This window comes from Malania oleifera, chromosome 5 (genome assembly GCF_029873635.1).
Source record: "Malania oleifera isolate guangnan ecotype guangnan chromosome 5, ASM2987363v1, whole genome shotgun sequence".
Lineage (NCBI taxonomy): Eukaryota > Viridiplantae > Streptophyta > Magnoliopsida > Santalales > Ximeniaceae > Malania > Malania oleifera.
In genome coordinates, this window is record NC_080421.1 from 353,578 (window position 1) to 373,088 (window position 19,511).

At 37.5% G+C, this 19,511-nt stretch overlaps 3 protein-coding genes across 4 annotated transcripts in view; 1 reads left to right on the forward strand and 2 right to left on the reverse strand.

Annotated features, from left to right (window-relative positions):
* Window positions 1–435: 435 nt before the first annotated feature.
* Window positions 436–2,001, forward strand: LOC131156352 (cysteine protease XCP1). Its single transcript, XM_058109971.1, has 4 exons — window positions 436–959; window positions 1,055–1,287; window positions 1,380–1,517; window positions 1,603–2,001. Exons 1-4 carry the CDS (start codon window positions 491–493, stop codon window positions 1,816–1,818), a joined length of 1,056 nt encoding a protein of 351 aa, XP_057965954.1. The 5' UTR covers window positions 436–490; the 3' UTR covers window positions 1,819–2,001.
* An 8-nt stretch (window positions 2,002–2,009) lies between these two features.
* The window catches only part of LOC131156351 (damage-control phosphatase At2g17340), a 28,086-nt gene continuing 10,584 nt past the window's right edge, over window positions 2,010–19,511 (reverse strand). Inside the window, exons 2-12 of one of the 2 annotated variants that reach the window (XM_058109970.1) lie at window positions 7,202–7,267; window positions 6,661–6,727; window positions 6,436–6,504; window positions 5,548–5,688; window positions 4,868–4,996; window positions 4,633–4,719; window positions 4,023–4,097; window positions 3,863–3,940; window positions 3,681–3,758; window positions 2,353–2,415; window positions 2,010–2,261 (exon numbers count right to left, since the gene is read on the reverse strand). In XM_058109970.1, coding sequence (XP_057965953.1) covers window positions 2,181–2,261; window positions 2,353–2,415; window positions 3,681–3,758; window positions 3,863–3,940; window positions 4,023–4,097; window positions 4,633–4,719; window positions 4,868–4,996; window positions 5,548–5,688; window positions 6,436–6,504; window positions 6,661–6,727; window positions 7,202–7,267 — 934 coding nt within the window. In that variant the 3' untranslated portion in view covers window positions 2,010–2,180. Of the gene's footprint in view, window positions 2,416–3,680; window positions 3,759–3,862; window positions 3,941–4,022; window positions 4,098–4,632; window positions 4,720–4,867; window positions 4,997–5,547; window positions 5,689–6,435; window positions 6,505–6,660; window positions 6,728–7,201; window positions 7,268–19,511 lie in introns of both variants that reach the window. The other variant, XM_058109968.1, reaches the window with a different exon arrangement.
* Window positions 10,529–12,962, reverse strand: LOC131156353 (uncharacterized). The gene is made up of 3 exons (XM_058109972.1): window positions 12,044–12,962; window positions 11,850–11,925; window positions 10,529–11,722 (listed from the first exon to the last, which is right to left on the reverse strand). Exons 1-3 carry the CDS (start codon window positions 12,113–12,115, stop codon window positions 10,854–10,856), a joined length of 1,017 nt encoding a protein of 338 aa, XP_057965955.1. The 5' UTR covers window positions 12,116–12,962; the 3' UTR covers window positions 10,529–10,853.

Here is a 19,511-nt window from a genome sequence, read left to right on the forward strand (position 1 = left end):
TCTCTCTCTCTCTCTCTCTCTCTCTCTCTCTCTCTCTCTCTCTCTCTCGTGATTCAGGAGGCTCATTGAGCTCAAGCTAAACATTGAGCCTGCATCTCCATTGCCAAAATCGGCTCTTCACAAGGAGTCCAACAAGCTAGGAGGCGCGGTATGGTTCATGTATTCATCATTACATTCCATCCAGACAGAGAGAGAGAGAGAGAAGGAGAGAGAGAGAGAGAGAGAGAGAGAGAGAGAGAGGGAGAGGCAGCTTAAATTTCAATGCAGATGATGAACAAATGAGCATGCTTGGAACCGAAGTCTGCCTGTTTCCCAAAAGAACCAATCTTAAAGTCTCGGTATTCTAGAAAACAAACCCATCTCATCTACCACTTCACTCGAAAGCAACAGAAGCCATATTTGAAAAACTTAAACCAAAACTATAAAAAGCCATCCCAGCTGCCTCTTCCTTACCTATCTACTCATCGGATCAACCTGGAAAATAGAAACAATGGCTGATCGCTCACTTTACAAGATCACCCTTTTTGCCTTCTCCCTTCCTCTCTTCCTCTGTTCTTCTCTGGCTCATGAGTTTTCAATTGTTGGTTATTCACCAGAGGACTTGACTTCCATTGATAGACTCATTGTTCTCTTTGAATCGTGGATGTTAAAACACAGCAAAGCTTACAAGAGTGTGGAGGAGAAGCTGCACAGGTTTGAGGTGTTCAAGGATAACTTGGAGCATATTGATGAGAGGAATAGGAAGGTGAGCAGCTACTGGCTGGGGCTGAACGTGTTTGCAGACTTGAGCCATGAGGAATTCAAAACTGCATACTTGGGGTTCAAAGTAGCCAGTGATGCCACTGCCAGGAAGAGATCATTCGAGGACTTCACTTACAGAGATGTTGTGGATTTACCCAAGGCTGTGGATTGGAGAAGCAAGGGAGCTGTTACTCCTGTCAAGAATCAAGGTTCATGCGGTACGTACAACATAAAACCCCAAATTCACTCCTTTTTGTAGTCGCTTCTAATTTTACAATAGAAGAATGAACGTCGAATATGCGCATGCATATAGGGAGTTGTTGGGCATTTTCAACGGTTGCAGCAGTGGAGGGCATAAACCAGATTGTGACTGGAAATCTGACATCCTTGTCGGAGCAAGAGCTGATTGACTGTGACACAACTTTCAACAGTGGCTGCCATGGAGGCCGCATGGACTATGCTTTTAGGTTCATTGCAGCCAGTGGAGGACTCCACAGAGAGGAGGACTACCCTTATCTCATGGAGGAAGGCATTTGTGAGGAGAAGGTATACAGTTACGGAATTTTGATTTATTTTTTTAAAAGGTCGAATCTTGTGATTTAAACTTAGTTTTCAAATATTCTAACTTGGATTTCCAGGGAGAGAAAGTAGTCACCATTAGTGGTTACAGAGATGTACCAGAGAACGATGAAGTGAGTCTTTTGAAGGCACTAGCACACCAACCTATCAGCGTTGCCATTGAGGCTTCCGGAAGAGACTTCCAATTTTACAGTGCGGTAATTACAAATTAATCAGCACTTCAATGTGGATTTTATCTTCTGATAATGCCAATTCAATGTTGGGATATTGTGCATTGGGCAGGGAGTGTTCAACGGGCATTGTGGTACCGAGTTGGATCATGGGGTGGCAGCCGTGGGTTATGGGTCATCAAAGGGATCCGATTACATCATTGTAAAGAACTCGTGGGGGCAAAAATGGGGAGAAAAGGGGTACATCAGGATGAAGAGGAGCACAGGCAAACCAGAAGGGATGTGTGGCATATACAAAATGGCTTCATACCCTACCAAAAAGAAGTGACCTGCAAGCCATGCGGGTTCATTTCCTTGCCATATTTAAACTTCAAAATTTTAATTTCCTTTTTTGTTTTGTTTTGTTTTTTGTTTTTTTTTTTTCAGCTTTCTTCTTGTTCCATCCTATTAATGAGGGTTAAATGTTGAACCAAGTTATGTTCATCAATAAAATACCAAAAGAAGTTCACAAGAGCACAGTTTCATGGTAACAATTTCAAATGCTCTTTTATTCAGTATCGGGATGGAGGACTTCCAATAGATTTTGAGCCTACAGAAATAAAACACAGCAGGAGGCTAAGACACAACACTGTGTCCTGTTCCTGCAACATATGAATAATTGGTAAAGAGTACAAACAAGAATCGGCATCACTAACTCAGACATTCATTGTATTTGAAGACACAATCATAAAGCCGCCCTCCTAGGAACTGAGCGACCTCAGGATGTTTCACCTGGGGCAAGAGAGAAAAAAGAAATGAGATGTCCCAGAAAAATGACAGCTGAGATACTGGAAAAGCACAATAGTGCAAGTGACGTCATTACCATTCCTATCTTGAGAGAATCACATTTGAATTGAGCATAAAGATTTGTCTCTATTCCACGACCCTGCCAAAAGTAAACAGAAGTTTCCAGTATGCAACTCTGAACGTGTCAAGCATTTTAACCAGAATGTTCACAACAAGATGAAAAATTGTTACTACGAGTAGAGGCAAGGCCCCCCTTTGTTTTCATAGGCTGTCCTTACCACTTACACAAACAGCGCACCTATTTTTAAGGGAAGAGCATGAGACCCTTTTGCCACAGATATACTTTTAAGGCATGCATATCATCGAGCAAAAGAGGGCAGACAATAATAAAATGAAAACCCAGACATATGGGAGCTCAGTTTTAAAATGCCATGAAATCATTTCTCAAAGCAGAACATTGTCTTATCTAAGAATTTCCAGGATGGCTCAGAAGACTTTCCTACAACTACTTAGGATGCCAAAAATATGAACTACATTTGGGAAAAGCGGTCCCTCTTTTTTCTTTTTATTTTTTTTTTTGCTGGGGAGAGGGAAAGATTTTTTTTTGTCTTTCTGAAAAATCATTTCTTGTTTTGTTTTTCGGTTTTCATGGGGTGGAGGTGATGGTGGGTTGGGTTTAGAATCAGGTGGGTTGGGTGGTTATTTATGAATGAAGAAGCCTCATCATTAACCATACCATTTCATTTAGTTAGAACCAAGGTCTTAAATTTCGATTTCGACTCAAATTTTGAAGCTCCAAAAGTACGGAAATTTCGATTTTGATGTCGATTTTTATTTGAAAAAATAACAGAAACTAGTAGTAAAACATGAAATTCTTTGTGAAACTTTAGAAATGGTTAACAAACATAAAAATATAAGTTTTAAGACTAATATATTACAAATTAAATACATCTATGTTTTGTATGAGGTGGAAAAGTTGTAAAATAGTATGTGTATCAAACATGTTTGTAAGATAATGTACATTAAACATATTCAGTTAATGCAAATGAAATTCATAAATTATTTAAATATTATTTATTATACAAATATTGATAATTTAGACATGAATGGTTAAATAAAATATCACTATAAGTTTATTTTTTCATATAATTTCAAAAGCATTTGTGATACCTTTTGTTTCAATAAAATAAATAAAATAAATTAAAAGAAAATTTTCACTTCACTCTTGAGGTTTTGACAAAGTCCGACAAATATTGCTAAAATTTCGGGGTTCCGATAAATTTTGGATGATTCGTTGAGATTTCGATGGAAATTATGCAAGACGGAAATCGATTGCCATTTCGATTTCGAAGGTGACGGAAATCGGAAGTTACGTGGAAATTTAAGACCATGGTTAGAACTTACCATTCCTTCCAAGATAACAAGGTCTGCGTCGCTTGCTAGGTAGGCAAGCTCTTGCGATACTCTTGTAAGATCAATAACCTGATACAAAAAGAAAAGGGAGGGAATTATTGTATACAGCATAAAAATGTAAATCACCACTAAATAAAAACCAGCAAGGGAAAAATTAGCAAAAGCAGCATTACCGGCAAATCGTTGCCAGAATTAGCAATCAAGAGATTGAAAGTATCAACACCCAAAAGTTGCCCATTTTCATCTTTCAACTGTAGATGCCACTAAAATACATCAGTAGAGCAAGAAATTTCGTTATCATAGGTACTAGAAAATAGTTCCTCTATCAATCACCTTTGATACGATATCAATTAACTCAGGGTAGGTTACATCATTGATAGAAGGCAAATCATTAGCAGCCAAAACAACCTGCATATTAAAAATGAAGCCAATTTAGTCGGAAAAAAAAAAATGCTCAACACGTAAACAATGTAAAATGGGGAATGCGGACTTTGATATTAAAGAAAATAGTAGAAGCAAAAGTTAAAAAATTAAAGGCCAAATTAGTCAATATATGCTCAATGCTGCAGCTATGTGAATTGTGGGGATAACAGATGGCTTTTGTCTCTTAGAAAGTCTGCGTGTCATACCAATGTAAGCACTAGGCCAAAGGAATCAAAACAATATCAGTTGCCTCTACAGCCACCAACAGTAGCATGCACAATCTGGAGATAGATTTTGACTGTGTTTCCTAACATAATTATTATTTGAAAGCACCTATAAACAGACTAATTATGGTTTTATGTCACGTAAGTCAGTTCTATTAAAAATTTTGACAAGTAAATAATTTCCAGGAATCCAATCATATATCTCATCTAAAAATTTTATATAAATAATTGTTTTAAATTTCCAAACATAATAATTCATTAGCATCTCACTATAGTAATTGGATCCAAAAGCCAACCTGTGTCCCGCGTTGGAGTAATTCTCTAGCAAATGGCAAGATACCCAAAATAATATCTGCACCAGAATTATCAACAAAAATTACAGCCTGTCATGACAAATAAACGAGCTTGTTAGTGCAGATTTACAAGACACTGTACAATGAGGTTCTTTCAAAAATATGCATAATAATTAAAATTTTGGCTAAAAAGGGAAAACAAAAGCATTCTGTAAATTAAACTAGATAAGGAACTTGCCTTTTTCCAAGATTTCCTTCCCCACTTCTGTTTAAAAGAGTCTAAGTCATCAATAACCCAAGGTCGAGGGACAATATTTTGACAACTAGCCAGAAAGGACAATCCATCCCTTGAGAAAACCTCTGCAAGCTTCAAGAAGGGGGAGAAATATACTAATGATATATACACACATACAAATACACACACACACACAAAAAGCAGGATAAGGATGCAGCTTGGCTGAGATAGTAAGGATTTGACATACTTTAAAATTTCTGAGTCAAATGACAAAAAAGATTCATACAGTCAATTCCACCCAGTGAACTAAAGGTTAGTGTCGTAAGGTTGCAATAAGTGGGGTAGAAAGACAGGTTAAGGAAGTTTGAATGTTTAAGAAAGACACAGGGATATGATCATAAACAGAGCTCAAAGCAAAAAGGAATTATGTAGCGACTCTGTGTTGATATAATGCTATAATTAATATTCGTATTTAGATCTGCCACTTCAATGAGTGAAGAATAAGAAATGTGCCGTCTGCGGGTGGGGGGGGGGGGGGGGGGGGGTGGTGGGGGGGGGGGGGGGGGGGGGGGGGGGGGGGGGGGGGGGGGGGGGGGGGGCGGGGTGGGGGGGAGGGGAAGCAAAGCTATATATTCTTGATTAATCCCTTAGGCTATAAGTATTCAAAGAAGGGCTTGACCAACCTGAGCAGAACCAAGATCAAATATGTTCCCCGCAAATATTCCTCTAGCCAGATTTTCTAAACGCCTCCCTTCATCTTCAATAGCATCGCTAAGACGAACTACATCCTCAAATAGAGATATAGCCTTCGCATTCTCTTCATCCTGGTGCATTTCATCGAAATGATTATTTGGCCATAAACGGAAATAACAGACCACTGACCAAGTGATGCAGAATCAAGGAGGTAGAGAGAAGAGAGAAGTTAGAAGATGTATGGAGCGGGTCACAAGTTAACAATCAATATTCAAATTCATTAATTTTTTTCTTCTTCTTCTTCTTTTGGTAGTACAACAACTTTCTAATTTATAGGAAATGATAGAAACAGAAAAAAAAAAAAAAATTACAAACAAGCCCCATAGACGCACCTATTTACAAACCCCCACATACACATAAGCCTAACTAAAACTAAAAATTAAACAAAACATATTTGGGCTTAGGACCCAATAGGGCATTTAACTATTCTTTGGAATCAGCCTACAAATAGGATCAAAGCAATCCATCCAGTGGCCAGTATCCGCCCTACAGCACCAAGCCTCCCGATGGCTCAGGTTTCTTTATCTACTAATAAATGATAAACCCATAAAGAAAACCCTTCTGATTATGGACGGACCAACTCATCTTCCACACTTTCGCCTCAAAATAAATTTCAACCATGATATTAGGGACCTGGCACAACATCCAGGGAAGATTTTCTATAGAACAGTTCTTCCAGGTTGTATTATTTTCAGCCATCATTTGAAGATGTCCATGTTTCATATCAGGGCCATCTGGCCCCAAACATTTTAGAAATTAGCAAGAATTAAAACCATAGCACATGCACAAAAGAATTCAACATATAAGTTGACAATTACCTTAACTTTCTTGAATATGTCTCTGAATCCCAATTCTCTAAGGACTTGCTCTCGAAGCCTGCAAAGAAGCTACCAGAATACACACACACACACACACACACACACACGTAAGCCAATACTAACAAATCAATCTTTGGTACCAAGTCAAATGTAAATGGTTTCACAAGGTTATTTTCAGAACAGTTACATAAACTCTACTAGATGATTTCCCAAGGTTTGGCTTACAATGCAATCTGGTGGCCCACCATGACTTTCGGGATCCTTCTTCAAGTCCTCAAGTATCTCAGCATACCTACAAGAAGTTATGCATGTTTAGGATTAAGGACAGACAATGATACAAAAAAGTGCATCTGTTCCATTCCATATTTTAGAGGACTCTTGTTTTTGAAAAATATACTTGGGGGATCCCTTGTGGTTTAAGAAGTCAGCATTTGAACTCATAGTGTGACATTTCACCATTTTCTAAATAGTGTTTGGAAGCGATAAGGTTGACACATCATTGCATTTCTTCTTTTCTCTTTTTTATAAACAAAGAATTATATTAAAGGGCAAAAGATAGTCAGAGGAGGACAAGGTATCCTCAGAAGAAGAAGAAGAAGAAGAATTTGCATGTCAACCAACCACACTTGTCATAAACCCACCAAAAGAACACCAGAGTGAAGCTAGAAAAACAACTGTACTCCAAACCAAATTAAGAGTCCCTGATCTTTACAGATTCTGTCAATTGTCATGCAACTCATGCATCATTTGATCCAAATAAAATTACCTTTGAGCAAATTTTTCAGCTTTAATGTTGGCATCGGCAACTGTAATGTCATTCTCTGCGCGTTTCCTGCATCAAAATGAAACTAATGAACAACGGTCCTTCAAGAAAAGTTACTAGCAGTTGTGCTGGGAAGTGGGAACACAGTAGCATTGGTTAGAAGGACAAAAGGAAATTATAAAAAGAGCATTGGGGATCTTAGCAGAATTATGTTAGACTTTTCCATGCTTCTCTCCCTAACCTAATGTATTGTGTGCTGTATATTCAAGTAATGTGAAGCTGCATCTAAACTGAAAAGAGATGTGACATCCTAGAAAAAGAAAGGCACTTATCCAAAGGTTTGAAGATAACATTTATGCAGCTCTTTTATTTTTTTAATAGAAAAAGAACTTAAAAACAGAAGAGATAAAAAATACAGAAATCAGAGGATAAGGTATCCTCCTAAAAACCCTAAAAAACTGTTACAATAAAACCGACCTCCAATCTCTCCAAATATTAAACAACAAAACTTCTAGAAAGAAACCCAAAGAATAGGCCCAATAGGAAGCAAGGAAAACAATTATATCCCATAACAAATGTGGGGGATTTATTTTTCCATTAAAAATACTTGCATTCTTTCCAATCAACTAAGTCCAAAGAAGAGAAAAAACAACACCTCCATAAACCTTTCTCAACACTCCCAAAACCTCTAAACTGTAGTTACCCGATCAAAATAATAATAATAATAATAATTATTATTATTATTAATAAAAAATAAAAAAATAAAGAGATATTTTGAAGGGAGATATTTTGAGATATTTATATATAAATATCTTGGAGGAGATATTTATTTTGATTACTTAAAGGCTAAGTTAAGTTTTTCTTTATAAACTCTCATTCTCTCTCTCTCTCTCTCTCTAAGATTTCCAGGCCATGTGTTGCCGGAATCGACGATCCAACATCGCTACGTGGATTAGGGAAGAAATCTCTACAAGTTCTACGGATCAAAATTTCATTTCGAAGATTTCCGAGTTTTTCCTGAAAATCGAGGTAAGGGTTAGTTTTTGCTTTTGGTACCGTAGATCTGTAGTATACGAGATTATACTGAAGTGTTATTCTTCGAGTATTAGGTTTCGGGGTTTCCATGCCATTGTTTTGAACCGTTTAGGTTCGGGGTTGGGAAAGCTGGGGCTTGAGTTCTAGGTCATTTCGAACTCCAATTCACACGCAAGTAAGCGGGTTATGTTAATACAGTGATTTATACAATATGAATTGATTGAAATGTTGAAATAACTTTTAGATATCGAGTTACGGCAGTTTTAGGGTTTCCAGGCCTCGGTTCGGTAAACCGGCTTTATTTTCAAAATCAACCGGTCAAATTCAAATGTTATATTTTTAGAATATTGTACTTGTCATTCTGGACCTTTTCACCGGATGGAAATGTTGTTTTCGTTGTTTAAAACCCGTATTGTGATATTAATTGTTTATATTTACTTTCGGGTTGTTTTCGAATGTGGAAAACTGTGTGGTAGGTATTGATGTTGTGAAATACTGGAATTGTTGTGAAAATGTAGGAAGTTTATTTGACGGCTACGGGCCGGATTTCACGTAATGATGTGTTCTGTGAAATGATTTCAAAAGAGTGTTTAAATTGCTTAAATTGCACGATATGCTTTAGGAACCCTGGGGACTGATAGTGTAGGCACGGATCCGTTGCCAGTGAGGGCACCATACTTTTGATCTATATGAACCTAGGTTGTATTGAGACAGTAGGGGCAGTCTTAGTGTGAGTTTGCCTCTTGATCGTGTACCTAGGCTGTATTGAGACAGTAGGGGCGGTCAACCCTGATTGTGGGAATTTATACATGGTATAGAGTTTGAGGGCGTATGTAACAACCCGAATTTAAAATGAAATTTAAATAATAAAGAAAGGGAAATAGAAACCAAAAACAGAAGGACACCGTTGACTACATCGACGACATTGAACTTTGGGAGAGAAAACGGAAAAAGGGATCAGCAGGACTTCTTCGACGAATACGTTCATCGACGAAGGCTTAAGAGAATTCATCGACGAACACAGGGCTTCGTCGACGAGAAAATACCAAGAAGGGTTCTGAGGCAGCCTGAATTTCGTCAACAAATACAGGGTCTCGTCGAAGAAATTTGTGAAGGACTCGTTGACGAAGAACGGGCTTGTCGACGAAATCCCCTATTTTATATACGAAAATCTGAATTTAAGCTTCTTTAAGAAGCTAACTCTTTCCTCTCTCTCTCTCTCTCTCCCCTTCGGCTCTCTCTCTCTCTCATCATTTTTGGGTCAGATATACGTCGGATCAACAATCCGAAGTCACCACGACGCTCTTGGCGGAGTTCTCTCCAAATCTTCTTGAGCGGATCGTGGGAGAAAGCTAGTTGAAAATCATCTCTGAGTTGAGGTAAGACTTTTTAAGCCATATTTGGTCTTGCGCTAGTTATAAGAAATGTTGTGCATATGAAAATACTGAAGTTTAATACTGGGAGTTTTTGTTTCCATGGGTGTTGATTGGGAACGTTGGGAATCGTCCCTAAGTTGAGGTAAGGCTTTTAAGCCTAATTTGACTTAGTGATAGTTATAGAAAATGTTGTACGTACGAAAATACTGAACTTTAGTTTTGGTGAATTTCATTTTCAGGGTATTGAGTCGGAAACCCTGCGGGTGCAGGGAAGAGTTTCTTTGGAGCTGTTCAGGAATCAGGTAAAGGGATAATCTAAGCTAGTTTCTGTTTTTGAGAAAATGCTTATATATATATATATATATATATATATATATATATATATATATATATATATATATATATATTTATCATTTGATTTATGGAAAATGTATATGGTTTATATTTGTAAAATACTGTGAAAATGATCGTATGTTGAATATGTGGAAAATCTGTTGTGTGGCATGCATGGTTCGAAATCGCGGTCGCGGGTAACGTCGCAAAACGGTCGCGGGTGTCGCGAGTCGAGGGAGACGCGAGTGTTACATAACGGGAAGCGGGCGTAACGGTCGTAAATTTTTTTCACGCGTGCACAACCATGCCAAAATTAAAAAATAAGCATGAAATCCATTAATACATGATTTTTAATGAATTTTGAAGGCTTCATTCAACGTACAAATGCTTTTTAATAGGAATTATGATTTTTATATTAATTTTAGTGCGCTGTTTACAAAAAAAAAGCATATTTTTTTATAGTTTACATTACTTTAATGAGTAAAAAGATGTAGAAATGTAAGAATCAATTAATTAAGGTTATAAAGTTACTAAAAATGAATCAATACTCAATAGACTTAATACTCAATATACACATTACACATACATGAATTTAAAAAGTGATTAATATCAAATATCAATAAATAGTTGAAAATACATGAATACAATATTACAAATTTATAACATAACACATGTCACCACCAAAAGGAATGACGTAGAGGGTCTTCATAATTTGCATCTGTATCTTGAGATTGGGATGGGAAATTATCTCCCAATCCTTGTGGAAATACATAGTTGAATGAACCCAAGTTTGCGTCATTTTGTTGTTGCTCTTGAAAATGTACTGGTGATGAAAATTCTCCTGAATAATGTCTATAAGTTGGGGCAGGGGCTAGCTCTGGGTAGTGTGTAGAAGAAGACTCACTAGATCCTTAGATTCCTGATCCACTGGGATAAAAATGTGAGTCACAAGATGCATAATGTGGATATGCTGGATGAGATCCATATGATTGTGATGATGAACCATCTAAACCAAAGTCGCCAAAACTACAAACCACACCATATGAATCTTCAGTAGAATCGCTAGGGTCACCACGAGCACTCCTTCTCCTGGGTTGTGAAGATTGGTTCCCTGAAGGAATACCCAAGTCATAATTTTCAGGTATGTCATGTAGTCCATAAGGATCAGAAGGATATATATTCCTTCCAAATGATGTCCCTGTATCATATCCATAATTATATTCTACACCGCCGCCTCCACCACGACCACTGCCACCCCCCCCCCCAACCCCAGCTCCAGCACCACTATTACCATCATCATCACTTGGTGGGCTCAAACCAAGATTGTCATGACTTTGTGTACATTTAGGGCTTGAACTTGAATCATCATGTGCGTTTATTGGTGGTTGATCACCTCCTTCTGTAGTACCACCAACCTCTTCATTTAACCAATTTGAATTGTCCTGACCGTTGAGTAATGGTGTCTCTCTCTCCTCTAACCATGGACTTAAAAGATCATCTTCTTCGAAAATGTAGTCCGAATTGATAGGATTGAAACTCTCTTCAATTTCTCGTTGGCTTCTTCTCATTGTACGTCTTAACTTTAACCTCATGTTGTAATGTACGAAAACAAATTTTTGTAGTCTCATGTACTTTAATCTTTTTCTTGTTTTCGTATGGATGAGGCTAAAGGTGCTCCAATTACGCTCACAGTTCGAAGCTGATGTGGTCTGGCTAAGAACTCTAATTGCTATTCTTTGGAGCTCAGGAGCACACAAGCCATAATGAATCCACCATTCAGCTGCATGAATAATTAAGAAGAGTTTTATGTTAGTATAACGTATTTCAAAAGTCAAATTTGAACACAAAGAGAGAAAATAGAGTAAATAGAGTAATTCTCCATTATTTAGCTATATAGCCATATTTACCAGGATTTGTTTGTTTCATTGCCCTTTGAGCCAACGGGGTTCCAAATGTCTCCTGCCTATCTCGATATAGCAACAGCTAAAAAAGGATGATTGTGAAATATAATTAATTAATTAGATGTATTAATAATTATTCTTGAAAGTATTACAGAATACTAGAATAATTCATTATTCAATTTAATGGAACCAATACTTACTTGATTAATAGCCCGAATTTGAGTATCTATATCGGGTACCAACTTGGTTATCACTTTTTTAACTCCATTCATGACTTCTCTAGCAACTTCAGGAGAGGGTGGGGCACCATAAAGAAATTATGGGTTCAAAAAATACTCTATAATTAAATTTAGAAACATATTAATCAATAGTTTTCTAATGCAACTATGCATAATTTAAAAGTTAAAATAATAAGAAATTGTATTTGATTTACATTTACCAGCAGCGTGCAAATCTTGGTGCAACTGAAAACTCCACCGGTTGTCAATAATTTTCCAATAGTCTTTGTAAAACCGGCAATCTTTTTGAATGGCCAATTTCGCCCTATCAATTGCCTTGTATATGAAACCCATGGTTGGTTTTTCATCACCATCAACCAATTTAAGAACTTTCACCAAGGGTTCTTACACTTTAATTATATCAGAGGCCTTTTGCCAAAACTCTTTACCTAAGATAATTTTCTTTGAATCATATGCTCGGCCTAATTTTGCCATTCCAAACCTTGAGTTTTTCCAAGCATCAGATGTAAACATTTCCCTTAGTGCTTGTTTATGCCTGACAATAGTCTCCAAAGCAATGAAATTTGTGGCAAATCGAGTGATGGCAGGGCGAAGTAACTCTCTATTATTTGTGAATTTCTTCATGAAAGTCACTGTCCATGTGTGGTTGTAAATAAATGAGGTTATTGTTCTTGCATCTTCTAAGACCTTCTTCACGTTACTTTTCTTACCAATATCTTCAAGAATAAGGTCTATGCAATGAGCTGCACATGCTGTCCAATAGAGATTGGGCCTCTTCTGCATTAATAATTTTTCTCCTGCCTTCATTACAGCTTCATTATCAGTCACTACTTGGACAACATTCTCCTCTCCAATTTCTTCAACCACCTCATCCATTAATCTGAAATGAAATTATAGATTCAATAATTACTACTATTTAATTAAAAACACGCAAGTCCATAATACTATTTGCATATACAATTAAAATTAGAAAATTACCTGAAATAATATTCAGCTGTTCTGCTTGTCACATCAGAGGCATCAACTGATTTATGAAATACGGTGCCTCTATCGCAATAAACTAAAAAGTTTATAATGTGTTTTCTAGTTGGTCATGACCAACCATCACACATAAGTGTTACACCTCTTTCCTTCCAAATTCCAGCAAAAGAAGCTATATAATTTTTCATTTCTTGATACTCTTGCTCCAAATAAATTTCAGATATCTCATAGGGTGATGGACCCTTCACCCCCTTTCCAACTTCTGCAGCAATATCAAGCATAGGCTGCATAAATGGAGAGTCAGCTACATTCGCTGGAATCCGATTATAAATTAGGAATTTTCCAACCGTTTTTCCTAATTTACTTCTTAAATCTTTTAATAACTTTGTGTTGAGTTTTGGTTGTTTCGCACTCTTACTTCTTTCTAAAATAGGATCCATTGCCTTTAGTCTAGCTTCAGGGGCATCAGGATTGATCAATTGTCGTCCACTACCTCCAGCTTCTCGACCACTATAAGATCGAACTCCTGCTCTATTGAAACTACTGGTAGCACCACTGCCAGAGCCACCTCCCTCTTCATAAATATTACCCCTTCCAGTTGTTCTTGCTCGAAATTTTTGTCTCTCTTTCCATTGTTGTTGTGATCGCATGCTTTCTTGTCGAGCAAATCTCATACTTTCTTCTTCCAAGTCTTCTTCATCGCTCAAATTCTCAAAATCTTCTCTAATTTGGGCTTCTGCTTCTTCTTGCCTTTTTTGTTTATCTCTTTTCTTCTCAGCATACTGTTGTAGATGTTTCATCATTTGTTCTTTTACTTGTGTGGTCACATTTGAGCATCCAACTACTTGACCCTTTTTATGTGCCAAGTGTTGTTTCAAGCGTGTAATGCCCCCTTTGATTATCTTCCCACATAACTTACACATAATAACATGTCTATTACTGTCTACCGCAGTACCAAAATGCCATCCAATATCCTCACTAGGTAAGTTTTCATTTCCTCTATCACGCGACATATTGATAGACTTAATTTGATGATCTCTACACAAAATATAAAGAAAATACAAAGTTACAACCTTCCTACAATGACAGGAATAATATAATTAGTAATTTAGTAAATATTAAATAATAAGTACTAAATAGTCCTAATTTTAAATACTTATTACGTAAAAATAAGTATAATATTTGATTAAAAATAATAAGTAATGTTTATTATTTTTATATTTAAATAAACAAAATTATAAAATATTAGATATTTTATTACAAAAAAATATATTCCTTTATCTTTAAAAAGATATTTTCATTATTTTTTATAGCTTGATTTTATTTTCATTTATAACTATAAGAAATTAACAGGTGAAAAAGATTTTTGCTCTACTTTCATATACATCATAGCATCACAAATAGAGATCCTTACATTACAAATTGACTATTTAATTTTTTAAGCATTTTCTCAGTATATGGATTAAAATTAAAATTTTCTACAAATTCCAGTAGTAATTAGTAAAAATCAAATTTATTAATGTATTAACTATTAGGTTATTTTTTTTTTTTATTAAGTTATTAATTTTTACTTTATTTGATAACTAAAAACAAAAAATAGATGTAAACATTTATTTTACCTAATTTTAAATTTAAGGTCAAAATGATGTTTTAAAACTTAAAAAATATTAATAAACAGGGTCACCCTACTCAAGAAATGGCAAGTAGATACACATGTAACATAAAATGGGTGACAGATGTTATTTAATTTTTTTTTCTTTTATAATATGAATATTATTTAATATTTTTTCAATAGATGGGAGTGAATATGATATCTTCTTTATCAAAATGACCACTTTGTCCAGCTGACATAAATAGTATGTTAGCCAATTGGTGCCATGAATTAATTTTATTTCTATAAGTTTGGCAAATCCTAAGACTAAATATTATAATAATTGTGCAGAGTATTCCTTGGAATTCTTTAAGAATGGTGAAAAATAGAGCTCAATTAAGCCTAGATAATATAAAATGCCATCACATGGATGTCTTGTGTACATACATTATTTTAATGCTTTGTTTAGATGGTGAATGCAGTAGTGGATTATTGATATTCAAATATTATTATAAAAAAGGCTTCAATTATTATTGGTAAATATTAAGTATTTACTAACCTTAAAAAATATTAATTATATAATATTAATAATTGCTTGCTATGTCATGGAATTAATTTTCATAATTATCTTTCAAAAAATATAATACAATTAAAATATTTATAAATTAAGAAAATTTTATTTTACATAATTATTAATGATTTCTAATTTTTTACTCTATTAAATTACTTTTTTTTTAATTCAATTTAACAAACCTATTTTACAACAAAATATAATTTAAAAAAATAAACAGAATGAAAAGTGCTGTGGTACAACAAAATATAATTTAAAAAAAAAAAACATAATGAAAAGTGTTGTGGGTGTTAGAGTGTCTCATACGCTGAGGCCTAGTAGTCGAGTTAGATCGAGAGAGGGGAGGGATTTGAGGGAACTCGGAGGAGCCTCGAAGGAGCAAAGCACAAAGCAGTGATGACTCCAAGCTCCGAGCCTCCGAAGCTGAAATCGAGAGGCTGGCTGGTGGCGACTGCGACGATTGGCGGAGGAAGGTGCCGACTGCGACGACTGGAGGAGCTGCTGCAGACCTGTCGCCGTCGCCGGTGACTCGCCAAGTTGCTGGAAGCCTGGAACTGCAAGTCTACAATTCTGAGTCCTGGAAGGCTGCGAAGTCTGCAATTCTGAGTAGATCTGCTCGGTAGCCTCGGTGTGCTCACTCTCAGGCTTCGAAGCCTTCTTATTGCCGAAGGCCAACAAATTTTCAAGGTCAGTTTGTAACTTTCCATTTTACCCTTTGAATGGCAGATGAGTGTGGGCACTAGGGAGAGGGGGAAAGCAGCGCTGCTACCTGCTGCCTGCAGCAGAAAGCCTTCAGCGAATCTGCGACCTGTCGGCCATGTAACGGTCCATAACGGACGTTACGACGTGTAACGTTGGAGTATCGGCCGTTACGTGCCGTTATGCCTCCGTAACGGTCGTGAATTTTTTCCGAACCGCATTATCGGCCCGTATCGGTTTCGGGCCCTTTGATTTCCGTTACGTATCGTCCGTTACGCTACGTAACGGCCGTTATTTAAAACCATGGTGGCATGAGTAAAGTGTTGAGAAATACTGTTTTCTGGGAATGTGGATGGTATGAATTTTTATGATGGAAAATCGGCGTACGGGCCGAGATATATTTTTTATATATATATGTGATTTGCTGGCGTACAGGTCATGCTATGTGGATATGTTTGCCGGCGTACGGGCCGTACTATGTGAATGAGATTTGCCAGCGTACGGGCTGTGCTATGTGATTTTCCGGCGTACGGGCCGAGCTATGTGATTTGCCGGCGTACAGACCAAGCTATGTGATTTGCCAGCGTATGGGCTGTGCTATGTGATTTGTCGGCGTACGGGCCATGCTATGATAAAATGTGTAATACCGGTGTACGAGCCGATGATTTTCATGATACACGTATATATGTGAAATGATATGATTAATGTGAAAATAAATGATATGAGATATCTATGTATCACAGTTTTAGTATATATTATATGATATCAGAACCTGGTTGGCTTGGTCTAGGCTAACACTTGCATGGTACCGCTGCTATGTGTCCATGGTCTTCGTGATCATGATATCTGTGTTAACGCCGCTGTAGAGAGTGGTGTGAGATTGGATGGTCGATGTGGTTATTTTCAAGAATTGTACTGTTATCACCCCTGGTGTACGGACCAGTTTGGGTAGACCCGTCGGACTTACAGACTAGACTATTGACTTGGCAGTGGTCGGTCAACCATTGTCAGGTTCCGCCTTCAGACCACACAACCTAGTCATGTGGGGGTAATACATGACAACAGCCAGCTAACCTACCAGAATTGTTTTATGATATTATTATTATGATATGAAATGAGATATGTTTATGAAATGCAGTATGTTCAACCATGTTTTGATGTACTTATGTTTTCCCAGATTTAATAAACAGTATTGAATATGTTATATATGATATATGTAGAACACAGAATACTCATGTTGCCACATACTAGTATTAATTTATTTCCCTTACTGAGAAGTGTCTCACCCCTAAATTTCATTAACTTTTCAGGAGTCGCAGATAGGAGAGTAGGAAAAGCCCCGCTGACATAGTGTGGTTTATCTGCCTTTTTTGAAGGGTAAGTTTTTGGTAGGGATAGTATGATTTTGTGGGAATTGTCCCTAAATTTCATTTTTGGGATGTATATATGAAAGTACAGTGATTGTAGTAACTCTGGTACATTATGATGGTATGAATATGATTGTATATTTTTTTGCTGCGTAGGCTTCTGTTGTATGTTCTGATGTATCCCTGGTACCCACGAGTCCAAGTGGATTGTGACCTGTTAAGCTGGAATGTGAGATGTGTGATATTGATTTTATGATGATATTATTATAAATAAAAAAAAAATTATGTGGAAAATGAGCAGGTCGTGACAGCGTATCCTATCCTGCATATCTGTACATTTACGTAATTGTTGTTATATACTATGGGGCTGTTAACATAATGAAAATGGGCTACGTATTTTACAATTACGGAAACAATGATTATATATGTTTATGTTTTTGTTAAACACTTAAAGCATGCTAGTCACACACTATTATTAGCTTAATCGTTCCTTACTGAGAGGTGTCTCACCCTATCATACAAACTGTCTTTTCAGGTCCTTATCGAGGTTGAGATTAGCAAGGACTGGGGCAGGGTACGATATGTTTTTGAGTGAGTGTTTCCACGAACTCGATTTTGTAGGTTATGTTATAGGTTTTCAGAACTTATAAAATGTTGTAAGACTTGACGATGCGTCGAGTATCATACAGTATTGTATATGGATGTTGGGATAGCTATACGTATCTATCAGGCAGTAAAAACTCTGGTAATAATTTGATGGATGTTTATGTTTTCCGCTGCGTATAGATCAATTGAGAAGTGTATCAGGTACACAGATGTTACTACAATAACACCCGGGCCATAAGTTGGGACTAGGGCGTTACAGGTGGTATCAGAGTCTAGGTTTGCTAGATTCTGCAAATTTTGACGATTAGTGAGTAAATTACCAGAGTATTGACTATAATGAGATAGAGTTAAGAGTTAGTCAGGTTTTAGTCTAGAGGCTCGGAGGCGGGAGTTCCTTCAACGGTCTTCTGTGCTTTTTTGGGAATGACGATTTCAAGAAAACCATGATAAATCCTTCGATAGTTTCGTTTCTAGGTTGAGAGACTTGACTCGGATGTCGAGATAAGAGGTTAGACGGTCTAGTGTGTATGGGTTGTCGGTGTCTCGAATGCGTGTTGTTTAATCTTCTTGTTCCATATTTGCATTGTTTTGTGTTAAATGTGGAATGATTAAGTCAGCTTTTACCTGTGTACTGTGTACAAGATGGAACCAAGAGGGAAAGGGATTATGGCAGAAGGCGATAATCACCTGGATGCCTCCAGTGAGGATGAGACTGAGGCTCCTGTGTTCCTCCGCGATATAACGAGGCAGGCTAAGAAGGAACCCATAAGGGGTTCCAAGGAGTAGGATCAGATGGTTGCAGATAGAGGTTGCACGTACCGGTAGTTCTCCAGAACGAATCCACTGGAATTTTTGGGGGGGCTGAACCCGATTGCGGTGGAGGACTAATTACAAAAGATGGAGGATCTTTTGGAGGTGTTTGAGTGCACAGTGGAACAGAAGGTTAAATACACCACCCTCAAGCTAGTGGGGGAGGCTAAGAGATGGTGGCGATCAGGTAGGCTGGTCGAGAAGCAGTGCCCAGGGTATGGGTCGACTACCTGGAGTCGCTTCAGGGAGGTGTTTTTTGCACAATACTCCCCATCGCCACCCATGAGGCGAAGTCTGAGGAGTTTTCCTCCACTTGACTCAGGGATCGATGTCAGTGCAGCAGTACGCGACTAGGTTCATGGAGTTATCTCGGTTTGCGCCTCACATGGTTTCAGATGAGCCGAAGAAGGCTCGTGCGTTTGAGAGGGACCTGAAGCAGGCTATACGCGCGCAGATGGTAGTGTTAATGGTCCAAGGCTTTTACGAGTTTGTGGATAGAGCCATGGCAGCTAAAGCCAGCATCCAGGAGGGGGAGAGAGAGGCAAATCAGAAGAAGAGGCCTTTTCCCCAGAATTCGCAGTCAGGCTTCGACAAGAGTTATTGGAAGAAGTCTAGTGGTCCTTCAGGCCAACAGCAGTAGCAATTGGGATCTCAAGCTTCCTAGGGTAGTTCGGAGAAGCCAATGTGTCTCAAGTGCCAGAAGCAGCATTGGGGCGAGTGCAAGTCTCGATTCACGGGCAGCTACGGGTGTGGGGAGTTAGGGCATCTGATACGAGACTATCAGACGACAGTGACTCTCCCTTC